Source organism: Corvus cornix, chromosome 3 (genome assembly GCF_000738735.6).
Source record: "Corvus cornix cornix isolate S_Up_H32 chromosome 3, ASM73873v5, whole genome shotgun sequence".
NCBI lineage: Eukaryota > Metazoa > Chordata > Aves > Passeriformes > Corvidae > Corvus > Corvus cornix.
Genome location: NC_047056.1, coordinates 53,399,342 through 53,425,025, shown reverse-complemented (window position 1 = coordinate 53,425,025; position 25,684 = coordinate 53,399,342). Strand labels below are relative to the sequence as shown.

At 41.2% G+C, this 25,684-nt stretch overlaps 1 protein-coding gene across 3 annotated transcripts in view; it reads left to right on the top strand.

Moving 5' to 3' along the window:
* Window positions 1-7,482: 7,482 nt before the first annotated feature.
* The window catches only part of SYNJ2 (synaptojanin 2), a 68,365-nt gene continuing 50,163 nt past the window's right edge, over window positions 7,483-25,684 (top strand). For 2 of the 3 annotated variants that reach the window (XM_039570046.1, XM_039570045.1), the window contains exons 1-2: window positions 7,483-7,957; window positions 18,389-18,475. In XM_039570046.1, the coding sequence (XP_039425980.1) occupies window positions 7,837-7,957; window positions 18,389-18,475 (208 nt within the window). In that variant the 5' untranslated portion in view covers window positions 7,483-7,836. Of the gene's footprint in view, window positions 7,962-18,388; window positions 18,476-25,684 lie in introns of all 3 variants that reach the window. The other variant, XM_039570047.1, reaches the window with a different exon arrangement.

Below are 25,684 nucleotides of genomic sequence, written 5' to 3'. Positions count from 1 at the left end.
CCAAACCCCCAGTCTTCCAGGTAAACATATATACATAAATACGTTCTCTTCCTTCAAGGGAATGTGTTATTACACTGCCTCTTGCTCCCCTTGCTCTTTGGTCTGAAACCCCTCCCAAATCTGAAAATTAATGGACAGGGCTTTCTAAAGCATGGGGAGGCATAATACCACAAAGCATCTCTTTATAAAATGAAATGAAAGAAAGAAGCCTAACTTCATTTTAAAAGCACTACATATGCTGTGCTGGAAACAACTCAAATGGAAAAAATGTCGAACATTTGATCATAGAAGACCAAATCCATGCATGCAAGACATTTTCTGTTCCTTTTAGACAGTGACTGAATGACTCCTTTTGCTATGTGGGTTAGTATCTGGCATACAACAAGTAGTCCATTATCAAAGGTCTGTATCTTAAGAAAGATGCAGCAAACAAATCCCAAACCTTAAACCTGGGGAATGTTTCCCATTGAATTTTGATGTACCAACTGGGATTCTGGATTGTATTTCAGATTTTGGCGAAATTAAGCTGCTCATTACAGAGCCATAAGGCTTCTTAGTAGCTGTAGGGTGGTGGTACTGGTTGCATTCCACAGATCACACACTGTGTTTAAGGCAGTTTTGAAGACCTACGAGAGCTTTCTGAAGAAAAGCATGAAACAGTAAAATACTGCTAAATACTGATAATACATCCATTTAAACTATCCATTACATTAGATGAAGTAAGCGTCAAACAACAGCAATAGACTTTTGTCCCTTGTGTTCTCCAAAGTTAGTTACTTTTTTTTTTTCTTTTGGAAAGCATTAATTTAATGTACTTTTTAAAAAAAATCATGTTTCTGAAGATAAACACAGCTTCTTAAAATCTATTGATGGCATGACTTGATTGTATTAAAGAGGTGTTCTCCAAATAGAAAACTATTTTTAACCCTTTCTTTTCCATTCAGATATTTGAATAAATCTGAAAGTTTTAAATGGACAGGTTGCATCCAACATTCACTTTTGTTCATACACACACAAAAAATCCTTAGTTTTGCTTTAGCTTTGTGTTTTATATGCAAGGAAAAAACAGAACTGGAATGTGAGAGAACTTTAAGATATGAGCCTCTATTGGGTTTGTGTATGCATTTCTGTGAACACAGAACACCTGTTCATCTAATTAATAAAATCCTATTATAAAATACTACAACTGTAAATAGCCAGTACTGGACATAAACTCAGTTAACATGTCCTATTATGTTCAATCAACTCTCACTAATGTTTACACATAGAAACTTCATAAAAGATACTCTCCCTTAAATGTCTGATCCCACTGAGGGCAAACTATAGTTGAATAAGCTTTAAATGAATTAACATTAATTAGTTATGAACTGAGCATGGAAATGCCATTCTCTTTGCCCTCTTTTCCCACACCTCCATTTCTAAATGCCTCCATCATCTACCCTGTATGCTCCTTTTTTTTTTTTTTTAAGTATAGTTTGTGTTATCCAATAGGACAAAATAACTGAAGATTTTTATGTTAATGGAATTAATTTACAAATGAATCATAGTAAGAGGGATCAAAAGTTAACATCTTCCTCAATAAATAGAGTGTACCATCAAAATTATCCAGAAACACATGAAGTCCTGCTGTCACTTGCCTGACTGTATTTTGTCCTTGACTTTTCTGATTTTTGTATGATTTGGTTACTCTAAAAATACAAGGGTGGGTTTTATTCTTTTAACTTATTTAGCTTTCAGGTCCATTGTCTGTATCATAATCAGCTTTCTGTTGTGTTCTTGCATTGTCCACTCTTGTATTCATCTGTTTCTGTCAGGCTAGTTAAAACATCTCAACAGACAATGAAGCTTAGAGATTCTGAACAACCATGAAAACTCTGTTCTTCCTTCTTACAGATATGGAGCATCAACAGAATAGTTAAATTCTTATTTAAGAATGAAGTTAGGAATCACTCTGTTGCAGGCAGTCTCTTCCAGCAGTCCAGTGTCACACCATCTGTGACAATGATGGCCACAATTATACTGCTGAAATGCCCCACCTGGCAATCTGGGATTGCCTCTTCCTGGAGTTTTCTTCATAGTTGATTCATGGAAAAAAGGAAGGCCTTTTTTTTGCCATCCCTTGATATGGGGTAATCAATAAACTCTGCTTTCACTCTTGATACTCAACAGAGGTGTGCACAATTTTTGATCATGAGGCATGTGCTCACTGAGGAAAACTGCCAACATACTTGCTGCAGCTCTTCCTGGGCAGATATTAAGCAGTCCACTTTAAATTCAAATTTTCTAATTTTATTAAGCATTTTGTTTTTCCTATCAGGAGTTCCAGAAAATGAGGCAAGAAGAAGTGGAAAACTCTGTGGCTTTCTCATGTCCTTTGAACATGAGAAAGGGATGCCTACAACTAATCATAAGCATGTCAGTCTGGAAGAAAGAATAAAAATTTTATCTGGTCTGGTCACTATTACTGCCTAAATAAACACCATCTGACTAATGTTGCTCTACTGCACATAGTTTTGGGATGAAGAATGTTAAGCTTTAAAACAGCTGCTGTTACTGAAAATAGTCTCTTAATAAGAAAAGCCTAGTGGCTGTGAATGCAGTCGATCTGCCTCTCTAGAGAGACCTCTTTCATTTGGCACACACAGAGTTAAAATATAGGTGGAAGAGGAGGTGAGAAATTCCACTGACCTCCCAGCAACACAGTTTTTCATTAGCAGCATTTCTAAAAGTGTTAGCACTCCACCAGAGCATGTCTCAACCACTTCTGGAACACTTTCAGAGCTTGAATTCACAGCCCAGTCTTCTGACAGTGTGGAGCTACAGCCTGCAGCCAGATAGACCCTGACTCAGTCTGAGCCTAAAGCTAGTTTGCTTCCAGTCCAGCTACCGTGAGCAGCCGAACCCACACTGTTTATTCACTTGAGAAGGAAGTTTATTCACCCAAGCAAGGAGCTGTGAGATTTAGGCTACTGATATACTTAAAGTCAGGCATATGTTTAGCTGAACCAGAAGCTCAGGTCTGAGCCCACCCACCCACCTCTCCCCCTTCCAAATAATTGGTTAAAGGGTAATTTGATACAGATTTATTAGCATTAGAAGTTTCTTTCTCCTGTTGTAAGGATTGCAGACCCCAATGGCAAGGAGTAAGAGGAGCTTGACAAGAAAGGTTGTAAACAGTAGAAGAAATTTGAAAATATTGTCACTGACTGAAGCAAAGAAAATGTCCCTGCATCACTTCTCTTACACTCATGGCAAGGTCAAATGTTCTTTGTCAAAATCTAAACAAATAAAGCATACCAATATATCACTCATGTTTCTCATGCTCTTCAGTTATTTTTGAGGAAATGCAGTTGATGTTGAGTAACAGTGACCTAGCTCAAACTATATTGAGTGTCTTTGTAACAAAGTACCAGATGTTCTTTACTAGGCCAAGACAGGTGTAACCAACTAGAATAGAAAGCTCTTCTCTCAATTTCACTGACAGTGTAAGAGGTGACATTAAAACCCCACAGTTACTTTCAGAGCAACATTTTGAGCACTTTAGCCTAAAAGTGTTGTAAATGCTTCTCTGTGTCAAATTCAGCTTTAAATAAAATTCATTCTAATGTTAACTAGAAAATGTGGAAACACAGTAGAAGTTTTTGCATATTAGGAGCAATTACTTGTTGTTTTGAATGCCATGTGCAGAAAAAAATATGCTGAGATATTTCCCCTAGTTCTTCTTTACTTGCTAAAGTCAAAAGTTTGTCATAAAAGGCAAAACACAAACTGTTTTCAATGATCTTGTAAGCACACACATTTCCTGAGAAATCTGTGACCTCTGAGGCTATGTGCAAGTGCCCAAAAGACCTGAGGAAGTGCCATCATAACTAAACTTTTATATTTAATCTCAGAGCTTCAAAAAGTTACTGAAAAAGCTATTTCAGTAGCATAATATCGGACAAAGAAAAGTATATTTTGGTTGTTTCTACAGTGTATCACCAAAGCTTTTTCTAGAGCCCCAGATTGCAAAGTTCACTCAATAGTACCTGAAGACAGACAAGTAATACAGTAGGGACATTCACCCATTCTATGCCCCAAACTCCAGACAGCTACTTCAGACAGAGAGCAGACAGCTAAGCCAAAAACTCCATGCTCTATCCAGTTCTTCTAAACTCTGTTTTGCAACATCCCTGTTGTTCCTCTTCAGACGGTCTTCAGACAAACAAACAATGCCACCGGCTAAGATCAGCATGCAGGACTCTTTATCAGGGAGGCAGTTATCCGGACCCTGGAAACATCCATTACCATAAGGATCTAGGAGCTGGAGTCATTATAGTGCATAGCAATGCTTCAAAGGTAAACAAGGGGCTAGGGAGGAGAAGGGATCGGAAATTCAAACTAAATGGAGTGACTCTGAAAAAGATAGAAGTGTTCAGAAATTACACTGAGGTGATTTCTACAGCTGAGGTAACAGCTGAATGCTTAAAAATTTGTATAAATGCAGTGTGGACATTGTCTTCAATGCAATTTAAGCTTAGAGGTGAGTTAAGAGGAACTGAACTTGATTTAGTAGCTGAAGGCTCCATCCTCCTACCATGAAGGCTGCCCCTAAAATACCACTGCTGCAATTCTGTTTGAGCTGCATTTCACATAGTTCCACAGTCAGCAAACATCAGATCTTAAGGATTCCTCCCCTTCTGATACAGAGGGAGAAGGATTTCCCTGCCCTTATGAAGACAGGAGCTGGAAGAGGAGTTGGAAAGAGAAAAGGTAAGCAAAGGAACACTGCTGCAAACGAGAGAGATTCCACCCTCCTAAAGTATTGCCACTATTCTCCGCATGCTGAATAGTAGAGAGAGCCCACTGGCCTGTTGCTTCTCTCAGCTGAAGGCTGCAGGGGCAGCAGCAGATCACCTCCCACTTTTTAGCTGTGGGAACATTCAGAAAGCAATGCAAAGTATCTGTGACTGCTCAAAGGCAGAAAGAGTGATAAAGAACCAAAGATGGGTGAAGAGGGGCAAAGAAGCTAGGATGATGAAATTGTCAAGGCAGGAGATTAAAAGGAAAACTCCACAGAGAAAGGAGGATGAAACAAAAAATTGCTGAGGAGGTAATGAGGGTGTATGGCCTGAGTGAAAACAAGTGATGTGCACGACGGAATGAGTTCACCTGAGGGACTCCTCAAATGACTGCAGGAATTAATGTTTCCATGATACTCAAATACATAAGGTCCAGAGCAAGACAGCTCAACACCAAAGGTCAGATAAAAGGTGATCTGTCAGTTTCAACACTTTCCCTTAAAAATGGACTTCCATGCATTGAAACACAGATAGTTTGGTTAGATGAAAAGATCTTACCAAAAGAACACCTTTGCACACATCCCCAGTATATCAAGTAAGGTTCCTATATGAGCCCTAAATTTGGATGTCTTTCTTTGTGAAGGAGGTTAGTAAAATGAATGGTTTTATTCACTGCTACTCTTCACCATTTTCTGATTGTTGCTTTCTCAGGCTTGTGTTTCTAACACAAAGTCTAATTAACCGATTTACTGCTTTTTGAGTGGATGTTTTGCAACACACTGAAGAGATCTGTTTGTAACAGATTTGAACAGACTAAACCAGAGACCCACCTATAAAGCAATGCTTTCTCATACACAGTGCTAAAGGTTTCCAGTTTCCCACCTTCATCTGAGTTTTCCTCTCACATACTTATCCTCTCATAATGATTTGAGGTGCTAAAAAATACTATCCCATGTGCACTTTCTTCAGTATTTTACCCAACAAATTGGACAGTAAACTTTTTATTAACAATCCTAACTTGTGTGCTCTTGGAATTTGCAGTGAAAAGAACTAATGACAAAAATTACTAAGGAGTTACAAACACAGGCAATGGAGAAGGACATACCTGTGTCCTCCCAGGGAGAGTTTGCTCTCATGATGGAGTTTAAAGGGGACTGTGAAGAATTATTCCTTAAAGGCAAAGACACACACACGCACACACAAAAAGGAGTGGGGGGTTTTGCTGCTATTTTTAAACATGTAAGCGTATGATCCAGGGCAACTTTTTAAAGTAACATGATAGAACTGTCTTGGGAAGCACTGATTAAGCAATACTTTAAGTATTTCATCTCAAATGAGCACTTTCCTCAAGGGAAAGAGTGAAAGATGTCAAAGACATAAGCTGATTCTTGGCCTGCCATTCACATTGGCTAGCTGTTAGAAAGGCATCCCTTTTCTGTTTAAAATGGACCATGGTTAATCCATGTTCTTACATCCTCTAAAACTCCCAAACTTTGAGCTATGTGCTGTCTTGCTTTTTTCATCCTGGTCACTTAATTTCTACAGTTTTTGAGTCATTTCTTTTGCTTTACATAGTACTTTTAATCTCACCCTACGTACTATAATCAAAGTTTAGGATCGGGGGGGAAAAAAGCCTTATGCAAACATCAATTCCACTTTCCATACCAGATCCTTTCAAAATGCTTTTGTAAGGAGGCAGCATAAACAAATGTAAAATTAATCTCCTTTCCGAATTACTGCTGGTTATAAAATAAACAAACCAGATGTGTGTCATAGGCAGTACTTGCTTTTCAGTTTGTTTCCATTACGTTCAAAGAAGGCAGGGAAGCTGACATTCCACCTGGCAGCGCACAACCATGACTCACGTTCTCGACGTAAATGTGAGTGAACAATAACAGATGGTAGTTTGGGTATTTTGAATTTCGCTGTTTTCTCTACATATAAATTTAAGTTGTAATTCCTGATGTTAAAAAATTAGAATTCTGCCTGGTTTACCCGTGTATGAATAGGACTACATTTTCTGCTAGAGATTACAGCGAGTTTTTCTCTCATCCGAACACACTGGCGTACCTGTGCCTACCTCCTCCATCCACTCCTTATGGATGAACTCCGGGAAAAAAAACAGGACTCACCCTGCACAGACTCACAGGGAATTGTGAAGGGAACCCTGCAACACCAGAACACGTGAGCTGTGCCTTTACCCGAAACTCTTTAATACGCATCCCGCGGGACAGCGCACAGTCGGAAGGCAGCCCCGAGGGGAGCTCCCTGCCAGCCCCGTCGGCGGGGAGCGGCGCCGGGAGCCCGGCGGCCGCTCCCGCAGGAAGCGGGAAGGAGCGCGGCCTCTCCCCGGGCAGCAGCCTCGCCCGCCGCGCCGGCCCGGGGAGCAACTCCGGCGCCTCAAGGCGCTGCTGGGCCCGCCGCGCTCCCGGCGGCTCGACGGCGACCTTCGCCACCCGCGGGGGTGGGGAGCGGCACCGCCGCGCCGGGGCGAGCAAAGCCGGGAACAACGGAGCTGGGAACAGCCCGGCCGGGCCGGAACCCACAGCGCCCCGCTGGGTTCGGCAGCGGCCGCCGCTCCTCCCCTCGCCCGCGGGCAGGGCGGGGGCAGCGCCCCGCCGGCGGCTTGTACCTGTCCCGGAGGAGGAGGAGCCGGAGCCGCGCAGCCAGAGGGACAAAGTTAACTCTGGAAAGTTTACCGCGGGTGGGAAGAGAAAGGCGGGGAGCAAAGGGGAAGGTCGCTCCCGCCCCGTCGGCCGCAGCCGGGGCTCCCCGAGGAGGAGGACGCAGCGGCGGGGCCGCCCGCGGGGGACGCTCCGCTTCCTTCGCGCTGGGCTGGGCGCCCTCGCAGCGGAGGCACCCGGCGGCCTTCTGAGGCGACCGGCGAGTGGGAGCAGGAGAAGCGGCCAGGACCGGGGACGGGCGCCCGGAGGAGCTCCCGCGGGGCTGCCGGCGGCCCCCGAGCGCCGCGCCGTGCGCCCGACGAGACGGAGGCTCCTTCGCCCCCCCCTGCACCGGGACCCCTGCGCCCTCCTCCCCGCGGCCGGCGGTTCCCATGGCTCTGAGCAAAGGGCTGCGGCTGCTCTGGAAGCAGGAGCCGGGGCCGAGCGCCCTGCTGGAGGCGCGCAGCCGCCAGGACTGCCTGTTGCTGGAGGCCGGCACCGTGGCGGCGCTCAGTAAGTGCGTGCGGGGGCGGCTGTGGGGGCGCGGAGCTGGCGTGGCTGTGGGTGCCCGTGGGTGCGCGCCTCTGCCTGCGAAGGGGCGCTGGGGTGCAGCGGCAGCAGGCGATGCCCAGGAGCATTGGGGCACTTTCCCCCGTGGTATGGAGAGAGGAAGGGGAGCGCGTAGACCCACCACGTCCAGTGGGATGCTAGATGCGGAGAGCGCCTCACCTCACTTACAGCCCGATCTCCAGCACGGTCCTCCAGGCTTGGCCACTTGCTGTCGCATTTGGGTGACCCTCAGTACGTGCCATGCACGGAGGGTTGGCCAGCATCTCCTACCGATCCGTGTCCCATCGCTGCTCTGGATGTCTTTAGCCGCCTCACCAGCAGCCGGGTAGAAGAAGCAGGAGAGGCCACCTGGCTGCCTGGTGGCGGTGGGGTCTCGGCACAGGGCACCTTTAGTGTGCAAAACTTATCCTCGACAGCCTTGACTGCAGAGGAGGGTCCAGGTAAAGGGATGGGGTCCACCGTCTCTTGAGGAAGTTTCTACTCAGCTACATCAGGTGCTAACTGCCAGTGAAGACAGCCAGCTCACAGCAGAGATGTTTTGGGATGACTGACTTTTCTCCCGTAAAAAAAGCCCAGGCTTCTTGCTGTGTTGCCCCTGTGATTTGAACGGTATTTGGTTACTTGAGTGTCTGGCTCTTACTGGAGGAGTCTCGTAAACGTGCTCAGGGTTATCTCACCTTGTGTTTTTGATACTTGTCACACTCGAGCTAATGCAATGGTGATAGTGCTAATGCTGCGGCAGACACCTAAAAATGAGGTGACTGAGAATGTGAGGTGCAAGAAGCAATGCAGGGAAACACATGCTTGTGCTGCGCTCTTAAATTGTTTTCTGTGTGATACCCGTGCCTGCAATCATGCTGCTGTTCGCAGCATTGTCAGAGTCTGTGTTCAAGCAGCTCAAACTGTTGTAGAAAGACCCTGTGTGTACACTGTGATTTGTACAATGTCAGCCACAATGTCTCCTCAGGATCTGGGTCTACTGAGCTGAATCTTCCACAATGTACAGTGGTAGGACATGCAGACAAAAATACTTGATTTTCAGGTGCTGGGGACTTTAGGAATGATGAAAGCCAAAACGGTCATCAAGGGGCAGCTGATTTTCACAAGAATAGTTCTGACAGTGGAAAAATTTTGACCTGTCATGAAAAAGATGTTATTGCCACACTGTGGGGATTTTTGTTTGGTTGGTTTTGTTTATTTTATTGGAGTTTTATATTGTGTAATATTTGGGGGGTTCTGTTTCTTGCTAAATTCTTCAGTAATAGTGGACATGAATGTGTTACATTTTTCTGGGGGAGTTTTTTGTGTCAGTTTTCAGTGAGCTGGCAGTGAAAAGGCTGTTAGTACTGAGCAGCACTTTACTCACTTTCCCTGATTCTAAAACCTGTTGACATTAAAACTCTATATTGATATCAGTGGGGTTTGGTCTGTATTTTGTTTTTCTGATAAAAATCTAAAGCACCTCTGCTTCCTAAAACCAATGTGAATGAATAAAATTGAGAGTCCAGTATTTATCTAGCCAGCCCTGAGCCACCTGTAGGACCAGTGGTTGGGAAGATTTGAAATCTCACTAATTAAAGGAATCATCAACATAGATTTTTTCTCCCCCAGTGTTGCCATCCCCCATTTGAATTGCTATACCTAAAATGATTTAGTGGCTGGAAAATTGCCCAGTGGAAAAGGACCTGGTGGTGCTGCTCAGCATCCGTCTGAACATGATCCAGCAGTGTGCCCAGGTGAACAAAGAGGCCTATGGCATCCTGGCCTATCTCAAAATAGGACCATGTCCAGAGAAGGACAATGAAGCCAGTGAAGGTCTGGAGCACAAGTCCTATGAGGAGCAGGTGAGGGAGCTGGGGGTGTTCAGCCTGGAGGAAAGGAGGCTCAGGGGAGACCTTATCACTCTCTACAACTACCTGAGATGAGGTTGTAGCCAGGTGGGGGTTGACCTCTTCCCCCCGTAACAAGCAACAGAACAAGAGGAAATGGCCTCAACTTGCACCAGGGGAAGTTTAGATTGGATATTAGGAGAATTTTCTTCATGGAAAGGGTGATCAGGTATAATGGAACTGGCTGCCCAGGGAGGTGGTGGAACCACTATGTCTGGAAGTGATCCAAAACTATGTGGATGTGGAAGTTGGGAAACATGGTTTAAATGATGAACACAGTGGTACTAGTTTAATGGTTGGACTCAATGATCTTAGACATCTTTTCTAATCTTAATGATTCTATGATTTTGTGATTCTATCATTCTAGAATTTATACAGTCTCTCTTAAAATGTGTTAGGAGAATTCTGAAGTAGTGATTTGTGTGGTGTAAAAAGCCTGTTGGCCGTGCCTTTTGGAAGTCCAGTGTCATGTCTTGAGACAATTGTAATCACTCATCCGTTGGCATTCAGCCCACTCCATGGTAATAACCTTGTCATTTTATTTCATTTGATTTCTCTATTCCTTCCTGGGTCGCTTCCTGTATTATAGGAAAAGCTAGTTTGTCCAGTGGAGCCTGTTTAGATAATTTCTTCTGTTTATGCAGCAGAGGACCAGAAAAGGAGGGAAAACCAGTAATAGGTATTGTGATGGTGAATTTAGAAGAATTGTGAAGAGGAAGCTTCACAGCAGGGTGGTAACAGAAACAACAATAATTCTGCTTTGTTTGACTTGCCTTTAGGTTGTTACTAACCACAGAACACGACTGTGGGAGGTTAACATAAACTTTGTATATGTGTGGTTTCAGACATACTAGTCCTAGGATTGTGTTAGTTTTGGCTTCTCTGTCTATTTTCTGTTTCTAAAATAAAGTTCTTTAAAAATTGCATACCTGTGATGAGGAAGAATTATGCAACTGTGCCTTATACAAACCTCTACACTAAATAAAAGCAGATTGGTATACCTGGAGCACTTAAGCTGTACAACATTTTATGTAGTTTTGCAATTGCACCCTCATGTAAACAGAACTGTAGAGAGGATTAATCATAGATGGACAGTGAAGGCCCAAGAACAAATTGTAGTCATTGTTCATTATTAGTTTTTCCATAATTACCAAGTATCTCTGCCCTTGAACAGGCATGACGTCTGCACTTCCAGAGAGTTTAATTGCTTCTATAATAATTTTGTACTAGAAGAAACTTAAACGTTGAATTTAACCTAGTTCAAGTGGCAGAAGGGAGTGGGCATTGTCCTGGAAGAAGTGGTGTTACAAAAAAGAAGTCTGAAAAACCACACACTTGGGTAGACACAGTGTCAATACAGGCTATAAACCTCTGTCAAACTCCTCATTAAAATAAACACTTTCAAACACTTGTGAGCTAACAATTTGATGCTGTCTTGTGAATGGATGACTTTATACTTTTTCCTCTCTCGATATGCTATAAAGGTAATGATGACAATTTTAGTTGCAAATTGGTTATGTTTCAAGTTTCTGTACTCCATACAGAGATTTAATACCTGGAAAATATTTGCATCCTGGATACCAGTAGTGGAAAAATACTGTAAAGATCTCAAATTGTCTGAGATGTCAGCAATTTATAAAATGAGAACACTTGTTCTGCAATGGAAACCTAAACTAAGAAACTTTAGGAAAAATCAAGAAATCAGAAATCACTGGAAACTAGGAAACCTAGTTGCATATCCCTAAACCCCTTGACTTAATCTGTATAGTGATGTGATATCAACAGAACAGTTTTCTGCTCTACCGTAAGTCAAATAGTATTTTTGAGGATGGGAGTTTGTCTTCCTCCTCTCATGATGTCACTGTAGGGTGGGGGGTAAAATCCAGTGTTTTGAACTGAGTGACACATTTTGCTGGAGGTTTTTTTTTTTTTTTCCCTTTTTGGCCACTGGCAATCCTAGAGCTCTAGTTATCTCCAGAAGGGTGGGTGACAGCCTGTAACAATTCTTCCAGGAATTCTCTGAACTAGAACATCAATGTATTCTGTGGAAGAAACCCATAGTCATGAAAGATGAAGAAAAATTGTCATTGATTTAGAAGTTTTTGCTTACTACAACAGGGAGTATAGATGCAGATGCTGTTCCTCCTTGAAACACATTACAGTTTCAGTGGTTTACAGATGAAGTGAACTGCACAAGGTAGTTCTGGACTGCTGTCAAGGCAGTTGCTAAACTAAACTAAGGCTATAGTGGTGAAAATATGGTGATTTAACTTTATTATGGCAGGTAATTTCAGTGAAAAGCTGTCAACAGGAGTGCTCTGCTATTGAAATTCAGCGTAATAATGTGTTTTCTCAAGGGCAGAGCCAAAGGGTGCAGAGATTTGTTTTTCCCCGCAAGCTCTTTGATTCTGCAGCTGCTTTTATAAAGGATGTTACATCGCCTGTTACGGTAAATCCTAAATGACCATGGTGTCTGGAAAGTACAGAAGTTCAAAGCTGATACAGTGTGTGTTTTTGCAAATATGTCTGAGGTTTTTCCAGACTTTTACTCACAGATCTGGGAAGTTAGCCTTTACTAGAGACAAACTTACGCAGAGTTGAGGTGTGTGTACACTCTGTGGAGGAGTTCTGTGCCTCCTCTGCCACTTAGTTGCAGGTGTGTGTGTGGTTGTCTGATGCAGCTGAGTGAAATCCAGGGTAAAGTCTTGCAAAACCAGGAAGTAGCAATTATTTACCTGTGCATCCTTTTTTTTCTTTTGTACAGAAAGCAGTTTCTGTGCTGTATGTACATTCACTGTTTACAATGAGCTCTGGTTTTCTAATTATGTGAACAACTATGCCACTGAGTGGGGTATGGGAATCAAACACCAATACTTGTATAAGCACACTGTGAATGCATTTCTAAGCACTACACTCTATCCAAGACGGTGAGCCCTCCACCATGGCTCATTTCTACTCTTACGCCAGAATATTCATGTAGCTAGCACAAACTCTTATGAAGTTTTCTGTAGTTTAGTGGTGTTCCAACTTTTTCCCTACTTGTGGAAGCAGTCTGCAGAGCAGAAGTCCTGTCTTCCTTGCTTATGCTGGCAGTGGGCACTTGCAAGCTAGGGTTTCTCAGGCTGAACTTCACTGCTTTAGATTGTAGGAAAAAGTGTGTGTTGTGATTCTTTCGCTATTGTCAAAATGCAAACTGGGTACAGAGAAGAGGGAAGATGTATTAGTGTAAATGTAGAGTGTTGATTACAAGACTTGTTTTCTATGCTAGGAAACAAGTAGTAGTTGTGAGGGATAAATTCTTTGTGGTGGTTATGTCTATAGTGACTGCTGCATGTTTCTATGTAAATATGAGTCATACACGGCAGAAACCACATAAAGATAATGGCCAAGCTTCAGAGAAATCACTAAGGGACTTCTCTTTTATTTTCTTGACTGTCTGCAGCAGCATGGAGCTGGCCAGTAGAAACCCAGTGGTTTCATTAATCCATTATTCTTTGACTGTGACTGAATATGTTCATATGTGCACATGCAGGTATGAAAACATAATCTCTCATTAGAAGCAGATTGTTCTCAATCTCATATAGAAAACCAGGGAATTGATCTTTCCAAAATGCCAATTTTCTGTTTTGTTTGTTGTGTTTTCAACCAGAAACATCTCTTACTAGAAAATTGGTAAATACATTGCTTAATGTTTTAAATATTTGGACTCTCTTAACTATAATTCTGAGCACAGACTTCCTCCAAGCTCTGTACTGCTTGGCCTATATGGTGTTTCTGAATGCAGTCTGACTTTCACAATGCCTGTGTAGCTGGGATTGAATGTGAACAAGAAGATTTTAGGGGTGAAATATATTGAAACCAAAACAAAGTACTTTAAATGTGTCTGCAGATGACTGAAAACACAATTTGGAGGCAAGTTAATTGTCTAAACTCCTATAATACATGACATTGGACTTATTTCTAGGTAAGATGCTTGTGGTAGTGCATATATGGGAGTTTTGGTATGAAATTTGTTTGATTACAGATTTCCCCTTTTTCTGGGGAAAGTTCACACCTCTTTCCCCCAAATGCTAAATGACACAAATAAAGTCATCCCATGACACCCAACCAATGTTTCTTAAAATACTTAGAAATGTGCTTGAGATGACATTCGTATAGCAGTCCCTACAGCCAAGCAGGTGACTATTTCCAGAATCAGGCTGAAAAATCACAAGGGAGAAACAGAATCCATAACCTAGTCTCAGGTTCTTTCTTTTTTTCAAGAACTTTTCCTTCATTTTTATCTTTAAGTTGTAGGTATTAGTATGTCTGTCCTTAATGTTGGACTTGGAATTATGATACCTTTCTCTACCCTCTTACTCCAGTCACTAACCTTTCTGTGCTCCATATGCTTGGGAGTTGTGCTGATTCTTGCTGAAGTCTGGGGGTTCAGTCCTAAGGAGATGTTGAATAAAGGAAACTGCCTATGTCTGGCCAGTTCCTGCTAGCTGGTAAATTGAATTAGCATGTTTTACAAGCAGGAAGTCACACTTGGTTAAGGCATACAGCATAATGTAGTTGTATGTCTTTTCATGGTGGGAGGTTTTTTGGCTCTGAAGTATTTTATGCATGGAAAAGGTCACTTTTAATTGATTTTATTGTAGGTTAGTTTCATTGAATTATTGCATACCTGTTGTTTTGCAAGGGTTGAAGTATTGAGGTAATGTGCCAACCTTATGTTTACATCAGGAGCTTATTAATAATTAAGGAAAGTGCTTGAGGAATGCAGATCATGTGCAGATCTAAAGCTGTTATGAACACAGCACAGTTATGGTGATTATTGCAGGAGAGCTGATACTCATTACATGCTTAGTGGAAGGAAAGATTACTAAAGAATTATTAATGAGAAGCTTTAGTGGAGTTTGGTGATTATTATGTGTGCCTTAGTTATTATTAAGTAGTAAAGAAATGCACTATGTAATTTCAAACTAAACTTGTTCTCTAAGTAGAAAACTTTTTTGTTTCTCCAACTTGTGTAGCAGTATTGTGTATTAACTCTGTATGTATATATGTAGGTATCTCAAGTTGGCTGGCTTAAAAGAGGAAGGATTTTACATGTGAGCAGAATATAGCTAAACATGTAGCTCTCATCTTAGGTTTTCAACCAGACCACTCTCACTGTCTCTGCATTTCAGAGATTTTATGAAAGCTGTTGATTTTGGGAGATTTAAAAGAGAAGCACAGAAATAGTTTTCATGTTACCACAGAATCACAGAATCCTTAGGATTGGAAGGGACCTCTGGAGATCCTCCAGTCCACACCCCCTGCCAAAGGCAAGGTCACCTAGAGCAGGTGACACAGGAGCTCGTCAGGTGTATTTTGAACTTCTCCAGAGAGGGAGACCCCATGACCTCCCCAGGCAGCCTCTTCCAGTGTTCTGCCACCTTCAGTGCAAAGAAGTTCTTCCTCATGTTGAAGTGAAACTTCTTGTGTTTTAGTCTATGGCCATTGCTCCTCATCCTGCCACTGGCCATCACTGAGAAGACTCTGGCCCCATCCGTTCAGCACCTGCCTTTGAGATATTTATATGCATTAATGAGATGTACCGCCAAATATTGGTAAAACTGTATTTTCTGTATTGTTGGAACTTCTCAGATAGTCAGATATTGATATATATTTTCCCTGTTCATCACAGTCCTTTAGAGTTTCACAGAAATTTTTCCCTTTAACGCTCTTCATGCAAAAAAGTAGCATATAAGTTTTGTTCTCTGTGTAGCCACACTCTTTTTGATTCTGACTCCTGTGTCGTAGCACTCTGATTGCTCTAGGAGATGTTTCAGGTTTTGATGACAGTTATATGAGATTTTAGTAAGATTTTGAGATTTATAAATGTTTCATTTTAATCATAAGATATGAACCTGCCTCAAGCACTCTGGAGTAATGTCCTTTGTGCAACACCAAGGAGTGTAACAGGACAGGAGACTGAATTCCATCGGTATCTCTAACAAAGGGAATTTACACACACCACCCCCCAAATGTGGTCCATAGGCACTAAAACATTCTGGCCTCTCTGTTTACATGACCCACAGACATATCTGTGCCTGTTTGGCATTTTCCTTTCTTGCTCCTTCCTGCTCCTTCCTTCCAGGCGGCTCTGCTGGTGCTGCTGCCCCGACTGATGCTGCTGTGCAGGCATAGGTTCTGACAAGTGGCCTGCCCAGAACGGCGACATTTCTGTCCCAGTACTAGCAAAACACAGCTATTTGGCTGTGTGTTTGGAGAAGTCCTGTGCCAGGAGCTGACATGTGTGTGATGCCACTGGCTTGACCTGGGAAACCTCAGTGGGTTCCATACATGCCAGTGTCAGGTACTTCTTGCCAATAGTGGAATGAGCTGTGTGTTGCTTAATTCCACATTGAAATAAATTCCGTTCTTTTGGATTGTGCTCTTACCAGACACTTCTAACAGCCAGCTTTCCAACTTGTAATTCTATTTTGAAGAGTATCGCCATGCTTTCGAAGTGACTTTTGAAATGCTTTCAGATTGTGCCTGGCCTGCAACTTTATGAGCTCCCGCATGAGTCTCAGATCTGAACCTCTCGGTGTTTCTCCCATTTTAGATTTCTTCCTAAGCTGGAATATTTGGAGTAAGAATTTTGGTTTTGGTTTTCCCTTTTTATTTTAAAGTAGCACAAGTATTTTAATGTAGACAGGCTCTTAAAGCAGGGAAGAGATTTAAGAAAAACCTGTCAGTATGTTGTTGCTGCTCTTTTCTACTTAGTAGAGATGTGTATCTGTGTCCTTGAACAACTGTTTTGAAAAGTTCACTCAGTTTTTTTTCCTCTCCCCCCTCTCAGGCTCAGTTTAAAGGCACAGAAAGGCACAAAATTAATTTATGGGCATAGAGCAGCAATAGGGGATACACATCATAAAGTCACACCGAGACACCATGGTAATGAAACATCACCTTTTTTAACCTGTTTTTTTAATACCTAAGAGAGTCTTGACAGGGAGGGTTTTTTTCAAAGACTGAAACATTGTTATAGTCTATCTAAACTGGTTCTGTGAAATTGTTTTTATAAGTGCCTGCGAACTGAGCTTGCAGAGTCTCAGCTCTTAAAATGTGCCATTACCGAGTATTTAAGTTATTGTGCAGAGATTTATGTTACCCAATAAAAATCACTTTATCCTCTGTCTGCTGATTATGCTTTGCTTCACTGGTGTGTGTGGTATCAACATTCTGCTAGTTTCTCCTGATTTATTCGGTGTTCTAAGAAAGTAGAGTACGTAAGTTGTGAAAGTATGGTAGTAAAAACAAAATTAAGAAAAAATTAACAAGTCTTCTTTATTTGTCACAAGTGCAAAAATTGAGACAAACATGTTTTAATTGCTCTTGGGGGTTGTCTCTGTTAAGGAATTTTGCAAGAGGAATTGTCCTTCATTTCACTTCAAAGTGTCAGCAATATATGGGATATTTATTTGTTTTCTATGCTTCTCACTGAGCTCCTTGCCTCTTGAGATTTATAAAGAGAAGTCTCTTTCTTTTCTCTTCTATCATCCACTGCAAGCAGTTCAGTTTGTCCTTTTTAAGCCCAGAGGTTTCAGGGGTTTTTAAACTGCCGAAGTTAATTAGGAGCATAAGATTGCATATTATTAGCAAATCTCTGAAAGTACAATGTTGCTGTTTATCTGTAGTTCAAGAAGTAAAAGGACATTTGAAGGTTACAGTCTACTTTCCTCATTTGGGAGATTAACTTTACTCCTCATTGGGAAATATATACAAAATGCAGACTTAGTCATTCAGAAAGTATGCTGATTTTATGTTAAAGCATCCAGTGACAAGTTTGATCTGTGGTCTGGCTTAGTATCTAAATGTTCAGTATGTGCCTCTTGCAGTTACTTGTTGGAGAAATGCACAAATGTAACCACGAGCATCTGACCCTTTATTTAATTAACTAATTCTTACATCACTAAAATATGTTTAATTCCTCTTGAAATCAACATCTGGTCCTGTGTCTACATCAAATCATGCTATCCTGCATAAAAAAAATCCAGTTCTGTCTGAAATTAGACTGAGAGTCTGGAAGTATAAACTCTCTTTGTACATCAAGAAAAAATATTGTATTTTAGCTTATGGCAAGACTGATTGTTATTTTTGTTCTTATTTTAGAACAGTGTAAATTTTACATGTGATTATATATTTCTTTATTTATTCTGGATCTGATGTGGCATCTGTACCATAGAATAAAATTGTAACTGACAATCATGTTGTTTGAAAATGTAGTGAGTGTTCTTCTTTCTTCTAGGGTGGTGTGTAGAGCTGCTATGCATTTCTGTCCCATCATGTTTTAATCTCTGGTTTTACAGCATTTTAACCCTACTTTTGTACTGTAGTCTTGTTAACTGTGAAAAGTCAACTGTGGAAAGCATTGGTGTAGGCAATAGCAATCTGAAAATTTTATAAAGACTGGATAACTAAGTTTCCTGCCTTTCTCTTTGTTTCTTAGCTCCAGAAGAAAAGGATGCAATTAAAGAACAGTATGAAAAACTCATGGATGCTTATGGCTGCTTAGGAGAGCTTCAGCTTAAATGTGGTAAGTGACCATCTGTATGACTGAGATTATAAAATGCCTTGACAATGCTAAATGGTAGTAAGTGGCTAAAGTTGTCTAATTCCTTAAATTGTGAAAACTGGTTGCACCTTGTCATGGGCAGTCTGGAAAAGATCAGTTTCTTTTTCTATTTTGTGCCAAAAGCATATCACTGAATGATGGATGGATTTTTCTTCATTTGTTATGTCTAACATTCTTAACTGCCTGAAGATAATTGCCATTCTTCTTTCCCTACCTCATTTGTCCAAGGGAAGCTACGATTTCTTAATTCTTCTCTTCTTTAAGGATCATGTTTAGACACTATCATGGTCATCTGAGAGTACAGTACTACAGATTGCCAGTTCTTATTATAATGCCTAATTACCTTTAATCATTCATAGAGATAGGGATTTGCAGAAGAAAGCCTCTGGCTTCAATTAGTATAGTTAGGAATGTTTATTGTCATTGATGTAAATTTTTGGACAGTTTGGGAATCTTGATTTAGCAAAGGACTTGTTATTACACTGCCTGCAGGAATGTTAATGGAAAGAACATGTTTTAAGAAGAGAACTGCAGTGATTGATTTGCAGATTATAGGACCTTACACAATACTTAAAAATCACTGATGATTTAGATGCATAAATAAAAAAGCACTGTATGTATTGTTCCCAAGTTGTTACAGTGAGCCCTAATTTTCACTTGGAGAAATGATAAGACTTTTCCCTATTGCTTGGTGCTTGGTCAAGGAGTCTACCACAGGTAGTGGTGGTGTGAGCATTGGTGTATTTAGGCCAGTAGATATAATTGTGTCTTTTTATACCCCACTTACCATTTTGCAGCCTGAGAAATATGACTTGATATTGACCTGAAGAGGCAACTGCAATCTGGAGGATTTTTGTGTCATAATTTAAAACTGTAGACCCATCTAGTCTTTTAAAATGAATGTGGACTTTTTGTTTGTTTTGTTTCTTGTGGAGTTAATTAGACATTTCTCTGGAGATTTATATCAATTTGCTAATGTAATTTAAAACGGAGGACTCGTGATTAGTTTTTCTTGGCACTTGGATCTGTTTTTCTTCATAGAAGTTAATGAATCCTGTTGTAGTAATAAAGGAATGTAGCTACTGAGTTCAAGCTCTTCAAGCTACAGATAAGGGTAGTTTTTGTATGTGATGGGAACCAAATATATCCAATTTTTGTCTTTATATGAAAAGGTGAATGATTTCAAATGGGCTGTGAAATATTCTCAGTCTTACTTTTTCTCATGTCCTTATTTCTTCTTGAACAACATATGCTTAACTTTAGTGCTCTGAAAGTGTGAGGTTTTTCCTTTCTGAGCTTTCTCACTGCACCTCTGCCTTGTTGTAGCATTAGATTACAAGTTCTGATACAGGACTTACTTTGGGAGGGATTGTTAAAATTCAGTGAAAAGTCAGAGGGTCATGCTATAATGGTAAATGAAGGTAAGCAAACATTTTCTGCTTCTGAACATTTTTTAAAAAGCAAAGATGCATGTCTGCTATCTCACTATTCAAGAGGTAGCCCAGGTTTTTGTCACAGTCTGTTTTTGATCTTCCGTCTTACATGTGAGTTCTATCCCTTTAGCTGTTGCCTAAATAAAAGATTAACACTACAAAGGAATTGTACTGGGTTTGTGTAGCAAGATTTTGGTAGCAGGAGGGTCTACAGGTGTGGCTTCTCTGAAAAGCTGCTGGAAGCTTTCCCTGTGTTCAGTGGAGCCAATGGCAGCTGGCTCCAAGATGGACATGCTGCTGGCCAAGGGTGGGCCCATCAGCAGTAGTGGTAGTGCCTCGAGGATAACAGATTTAAGAAGGGGGGAAAATACTGCCCAACTGAAGCTGGAGAAGAGCAGAGCTAAAATATGTGAGAACAGCTCTGCAGACACCAAGGTCAGTGGAGAAGGAGGGGCAGGATGTGCTCCAGGTGCCTGAGCTGGGATTCATCTGCAGCCCGCAGTGCAGACCATGGTGAAGCAGCTGTGCTCTTGCAGCCCATGGAGGTCCAGGGTGGAGCAGAGATCCACCTGCAGCCTGTGGAGGACCCCACACTGGAGCAGGTGGATGCCTGAAGGTGGCTGTGACCCTTTGGGGAAGCACACAGCAGACTAGACTCCTGGTGGGACCTGTGGACCCATGGAGAGAGGAGCCCACACTGGAGCAGGTTTGCTGGCCAGATTTGTGACCCTGCAGGGGACCCACCATGGAGCACTTTGTTCCAGAAGGCCTGCAGCCTGTGTGAAGGACCCACGCTGGAGCAGTTCATGAAGAACTGTGGCCCATGGGAAGGAGTCATGCTGGAAAAGTTTGTGGAGGACTGTCTCCCATGGGAGGGTCTCCATGCTGGAGCAGGGGAAGAGTGTGAGGAGTCCTCCCCATGAGGAGGAAGGAGCAGCACAGACAGTGTGTGATGAACTGATCACAGCCCCCATTTCCCATCCCCCTGCACCACTGGGGGAGAGCAAATTGGGAATAAGGTTAAGCTTGGGAAAAAGTGAGGGGTGGAGGAAGGTGTTTTCAAGACTTGGTTTATTTCTCATTGTCCTTCTCTGTTTTGATTAGTAATAAATTAAACTAATTTCCACAAGTTGAGTCTGTTTTGCCCATAACTGCTAAGTGATCTCTCCTTGCTCTTATCTCAATCCACAAGCCTTTCATTATATGTTTTCTTCCCTGCTCAGCTGAGGAGGGGACTGACAGAGCAGCTTTGGTGGACACCTGGCATCCCACCAAGGAGAGTCAAACTACCACAGGAATGCAATGTAACTTTTTCCCTTTTTGTAGAATGTATTTTAGCAGCTGCAAACAAAGGCATAATTGGCCAGCTCTTCACGGAGGGTTGGTGATCACATAGACTTTATTCAGGAGTATCGGCGTTTTTTCTTACTACTGGAAACATGCAGACCATAAGTATTAAATTAACTGAGAATATTTGTGAAAATACATTCCACTGGGATATTAAGAGTATATCTGTAGAGCAGAAGGGGAGACTTTTTGCCAAGACATGAAAGACGTCTTTGAACATTTTAATTAATCTGTAAATATCACTACTTAGAAATCCAAATAAATCACGTTGTATGCCTGCCAAAGTAGATCATGCTTTTCACAAGAAAGTAGATGAAATATGTGAAACTGACTCACAAAGTTAATGTTTCCCACCCGTAGTAACATTCACTTCTATGTACTTATGTCTGTTAACATGACTCACTAAATTCTTCTGCTTTCTTTTGTGAGATGGATGGCAGCAGAATGAATTGTACAGTGTCTCTGAGCTGTAACTCAGCCAAGATTTTGCTGCCAATGAAGATCTAGCAGTGACAAATACATCTTAAGCAAAGTGTTAAAAGAGCTGGCTTTACAGTGTTTTGTTCAGACACTGTGATGTCAGGAAGAGATGCATACATAGGGTGGTATTTTAACACCATCACCACATAGGTTGTTTGGGTTAATACAGCTGCTGTATTTGGGGAGGCATTCTGAATTCGTTTGATTGTGTATGTGCTCTCACTCTTGTACACATACAATGCGTAGTTGAAAGGAAGAAATTTCAAATGCTAAAAAGACAACTAAGTACCTGTCTTCTATTATTTTTGCACTTTTCCTAAAAATGTGATTGTATTTAGAAGAAGGAGAAAGAGGAGTGTCTTTGAGACTAAAATGGTAGTTTGGAAAATCTTGGCTCTTTTCATAATTCTGCTGTAGATTTCCTCAGGAATTGTCAGCTAGGTGGTTAGAAGGTACTGCTCTGCTGTGTTCTGCTGCTATTTTTGAAGACAGACGAGAGGCAAAAAAATTTTTAGTGGACTATAAAATGGAGTAGAGTATATGTGGAGTGGAGATGGAAAAGGCTGAGGGAACATAAGGCAATGGCATGACTGTCACGGAATGGAGAAAGAGTAAAAATTGGAGAAAATCCATTTAAAAAAGAAAAGGCAGTCTTGAGTGAAATAGTTGCAGTTAAGAAGGACAAAATAAGAATTTAATATTGTCTCCTTTTCACTGTAGCTCAAAATAGGCAGCATTGAAATCATCCCCTGAGCTGCAGGGGAAGCAATTACCTTGAGTCATGTAGACAGGTTAAATACAGAAACTGCAGCTTATTATTGTACAGTGTGACGTACCAGAACTGCATTTCCTGTTCAACTTGGATAAAGGCAGTTGGTTTCACAAGAGCTTTTGAAAAAATGGATGGAAATTATTATTGTCTTGTTTCTGTGCTAAATATTCTTCATCCTCTGCCTCTCTTGTGCAACCTAATAAAAGGGCATTCAGCACATATCGCTGTGAGCAAAACATTTCTTACGTTTCTTCACAAGTGTTTTTTACAGATGGTTGTAGTGCTTGATAGCTGTAATGAAGCAAAATAATGATCTTGGTCACATTTGTACCTATTTATCTGAGATCAAAGTCTGGTCCATAAGCTTTGAAAGAATTTTTTTCTTTAGTACTGTATGTTGGTCTTGCTTTTTCATAGATGTGTTGCTGTAGAAAGCATTACCAGTAAGGAACACTTCATTTCTTGCTCTAAAATTATTTCAGAGATTTCTTTAAAACGTTCCAGATTGCATTCCAAGGACAGGAGGGACATTTCTATAGTTGTGACCTTCAAGTGCAGTTCTTACATTCCTAAATGACTTTCATCTATATGTACAGTTTACAAAGGCTAATATGAATCAGGATTGTACATTAAACTACTTGTTTAAGTTAAAGGAAAAAAAAAAATCTCCAAGGTGGGATATGATACATAGTCTACAGCTGATGTGCTTGGTGGTTGGTACAAAGTGAAATAAATATAAGAGCCAGATCTGGAACCTTGATCACTTCACAGGAAAAAAAATTCCATTTTTTTGATTGCTTTTTATTGGCCTTCATGCTGGTCCCATTCATCATGCATATTGCAGCTGTTGGGTGAACATAACATGTTCTCTGCTACTGTATTGAACATAAAATAGACAGGAAATTGCCGTTAATTTTCCACCCATTGTATTTCCATTAATTAATTTTTTTTAATAAGAACTCTTGGGCTTGTCTTTCCAGAAATGAGTTTGGCCTGTCCCGTACTCCAGATATGCAAGGAAGTCCTGAGAGCAGGGAGCCTCTGTAGACTGGCTGCAGTGGTAGTACTGGCAGGGCCACAGACTTTAGGGAATTGATTTAGTGTTAATTCTCCCTTTGATCTGGAGGATGCACTGCCAGCATTTTAAAACACAACTTTCTGTCTTATTTGAGCTTGCACTTAAGGGGTGACTGCTCATTTCATGACTTTTAGTACTTTTCTTTCCATGTTGTTGTTGATGTTCTGAACAGAAGATTTGTAAATACCTTCAATACTGTTTAGCTCCTTTTAGAAGCTGTAACCCCATAATATGCTTCCTGGTGATACTGCCAGGTGGGTTTGACTGGACTAGCAGGTAATTTTTTCTTGTGTTTGGTGTTAGTCTGGTACTTCAAATGCTACTTCCATAAAACAGTTTTACTGGAAACTTAAAAGGAGCAGTATTTTTAATTTAATTATAGAATTGGTAATGGTAGTGAGCTGCAGTTTTGAAAAGTTACGTCTGTAGAGATTTGATTGAATAGTCTGCATTGTTTAAAGGGGAAATACCTTCTGGGTTTAAGGAATATCTGGATGTTTCAGTTTGATCTCTTTAATTGAAGTTGTGACATTTTCACAGTTTGTTCACCAAAACCAATTTAAAAACTCTTTTCTTTCTTGTGTGATGGCCTCACAAATCCACTTACCAAAGGAAATCCCATGTTGTGTTCATAGCAAGATTGTTTGTTTGCTTTGGAGGTGGGTGGGTGTAGTAAACCAGGAGTGCCACTTCAGGCATTCTTTTATGTTTCTACCCTTAAATTTAAGTGCATTTAGGTTGTGGTTGATACAGCTGCTTTCATGTTGCATGTCTACTTTCAACAGGAAAGATTATGGGTTGTTGACATTTACATAATGGGAAAGAAACCATGTTCGCTTTTTAAAGTTTGAATTTAGAAGTAAATGGACTGATTTTTTTTTTTTTTTCTTTAGTATAGTCATAATCAGCAGACTTTCAGGGACTGGAAAATAAGCAGGAATATTTTTCCTGTGTCTGAAAATGTTATGTTTCTTCCATATTAGGTGCTACTTGGATACATAAAGCTTTTGTTTCATTCCTTGGAATAACATTTGCAATATGAGAAAATGCCGAGTGAAAGCATGAGCGGAAGCAGCACAGTTCTCATTTCCATTACAAACTGGTCAAATGTGTTTATCAATATATATAAAAGCATTGACAGCCTGAGTTGAGGGAAAAGGTGGGAGAATTGTTTGAGATTAAATGAACAAATTCCTAGACATAAACTGCTGGTAAAGAAGGGAAGCTCTGTGTGTAGCTGTATAGGGTAGTGGTGAGTAATTTCTTACACCTTAATGGAGACATGGCTAAAAGATGAATAGTGGATTAGTGTTTTGGCAGCATTAATTCTGCTGTGTGAGATTCTAAAAGGGTGAAAGGCTGACAGGAGCATTACCTTTGTTCAGAACCCCATGGCTACATCTATGCTGTGAATAAAATTGGGCAGGACACAGGCCTTGAGCACTGTCAATAGGATATTGTGATTAGCTTGTTCCCTATGCCAAGAGGGCATGTGCATCAGGCAAGGATCTTCCTCCTGCAGTGATAGCCCAGAGCTGGTTCCCAGGAACACTGTCCAAATACCACCTGGAAGGAAAGTGCCATCAGAGGATGGGGCTTGGAACTTTTTTCCAAGGTACAGAGTCAGAGAGATTTGTGTTAAGATGGGGCTGTGGTGTTGTAGGGTTTCTGCATTCTGTCTGTTTTGTAGCATATCCTGAGTGATTTAAGCAAATAAGAGAGGTTAGAGCTGGTCTGAAGACCATCTCAGCTCACACAGCAGCCTGGGAAGACAAAGTGGCAAAGCAGGCTAGCTTTATCATACCTTAAATCTCTCTTTTCATCCTTTTTCTCCAGTTTTGTGGGCTGTAAGTGTGAGCTTCTTTGCCAGCCTGTCTCTGTTCAAAGGTATAATGCAAAGTGTATGGTGGCTGCTTTGTAATTTGGAGTACTGTAGAGAGACTTATTCTGTGATATATAGAACTGTAGAATGACTTGAGTCAGAGGGGACCTCTCTAGACCATCTACTTCCATCGCCCCTGTCATGGGCAGGGACAGCTTCCTCTAGACCAGGTTGCTTG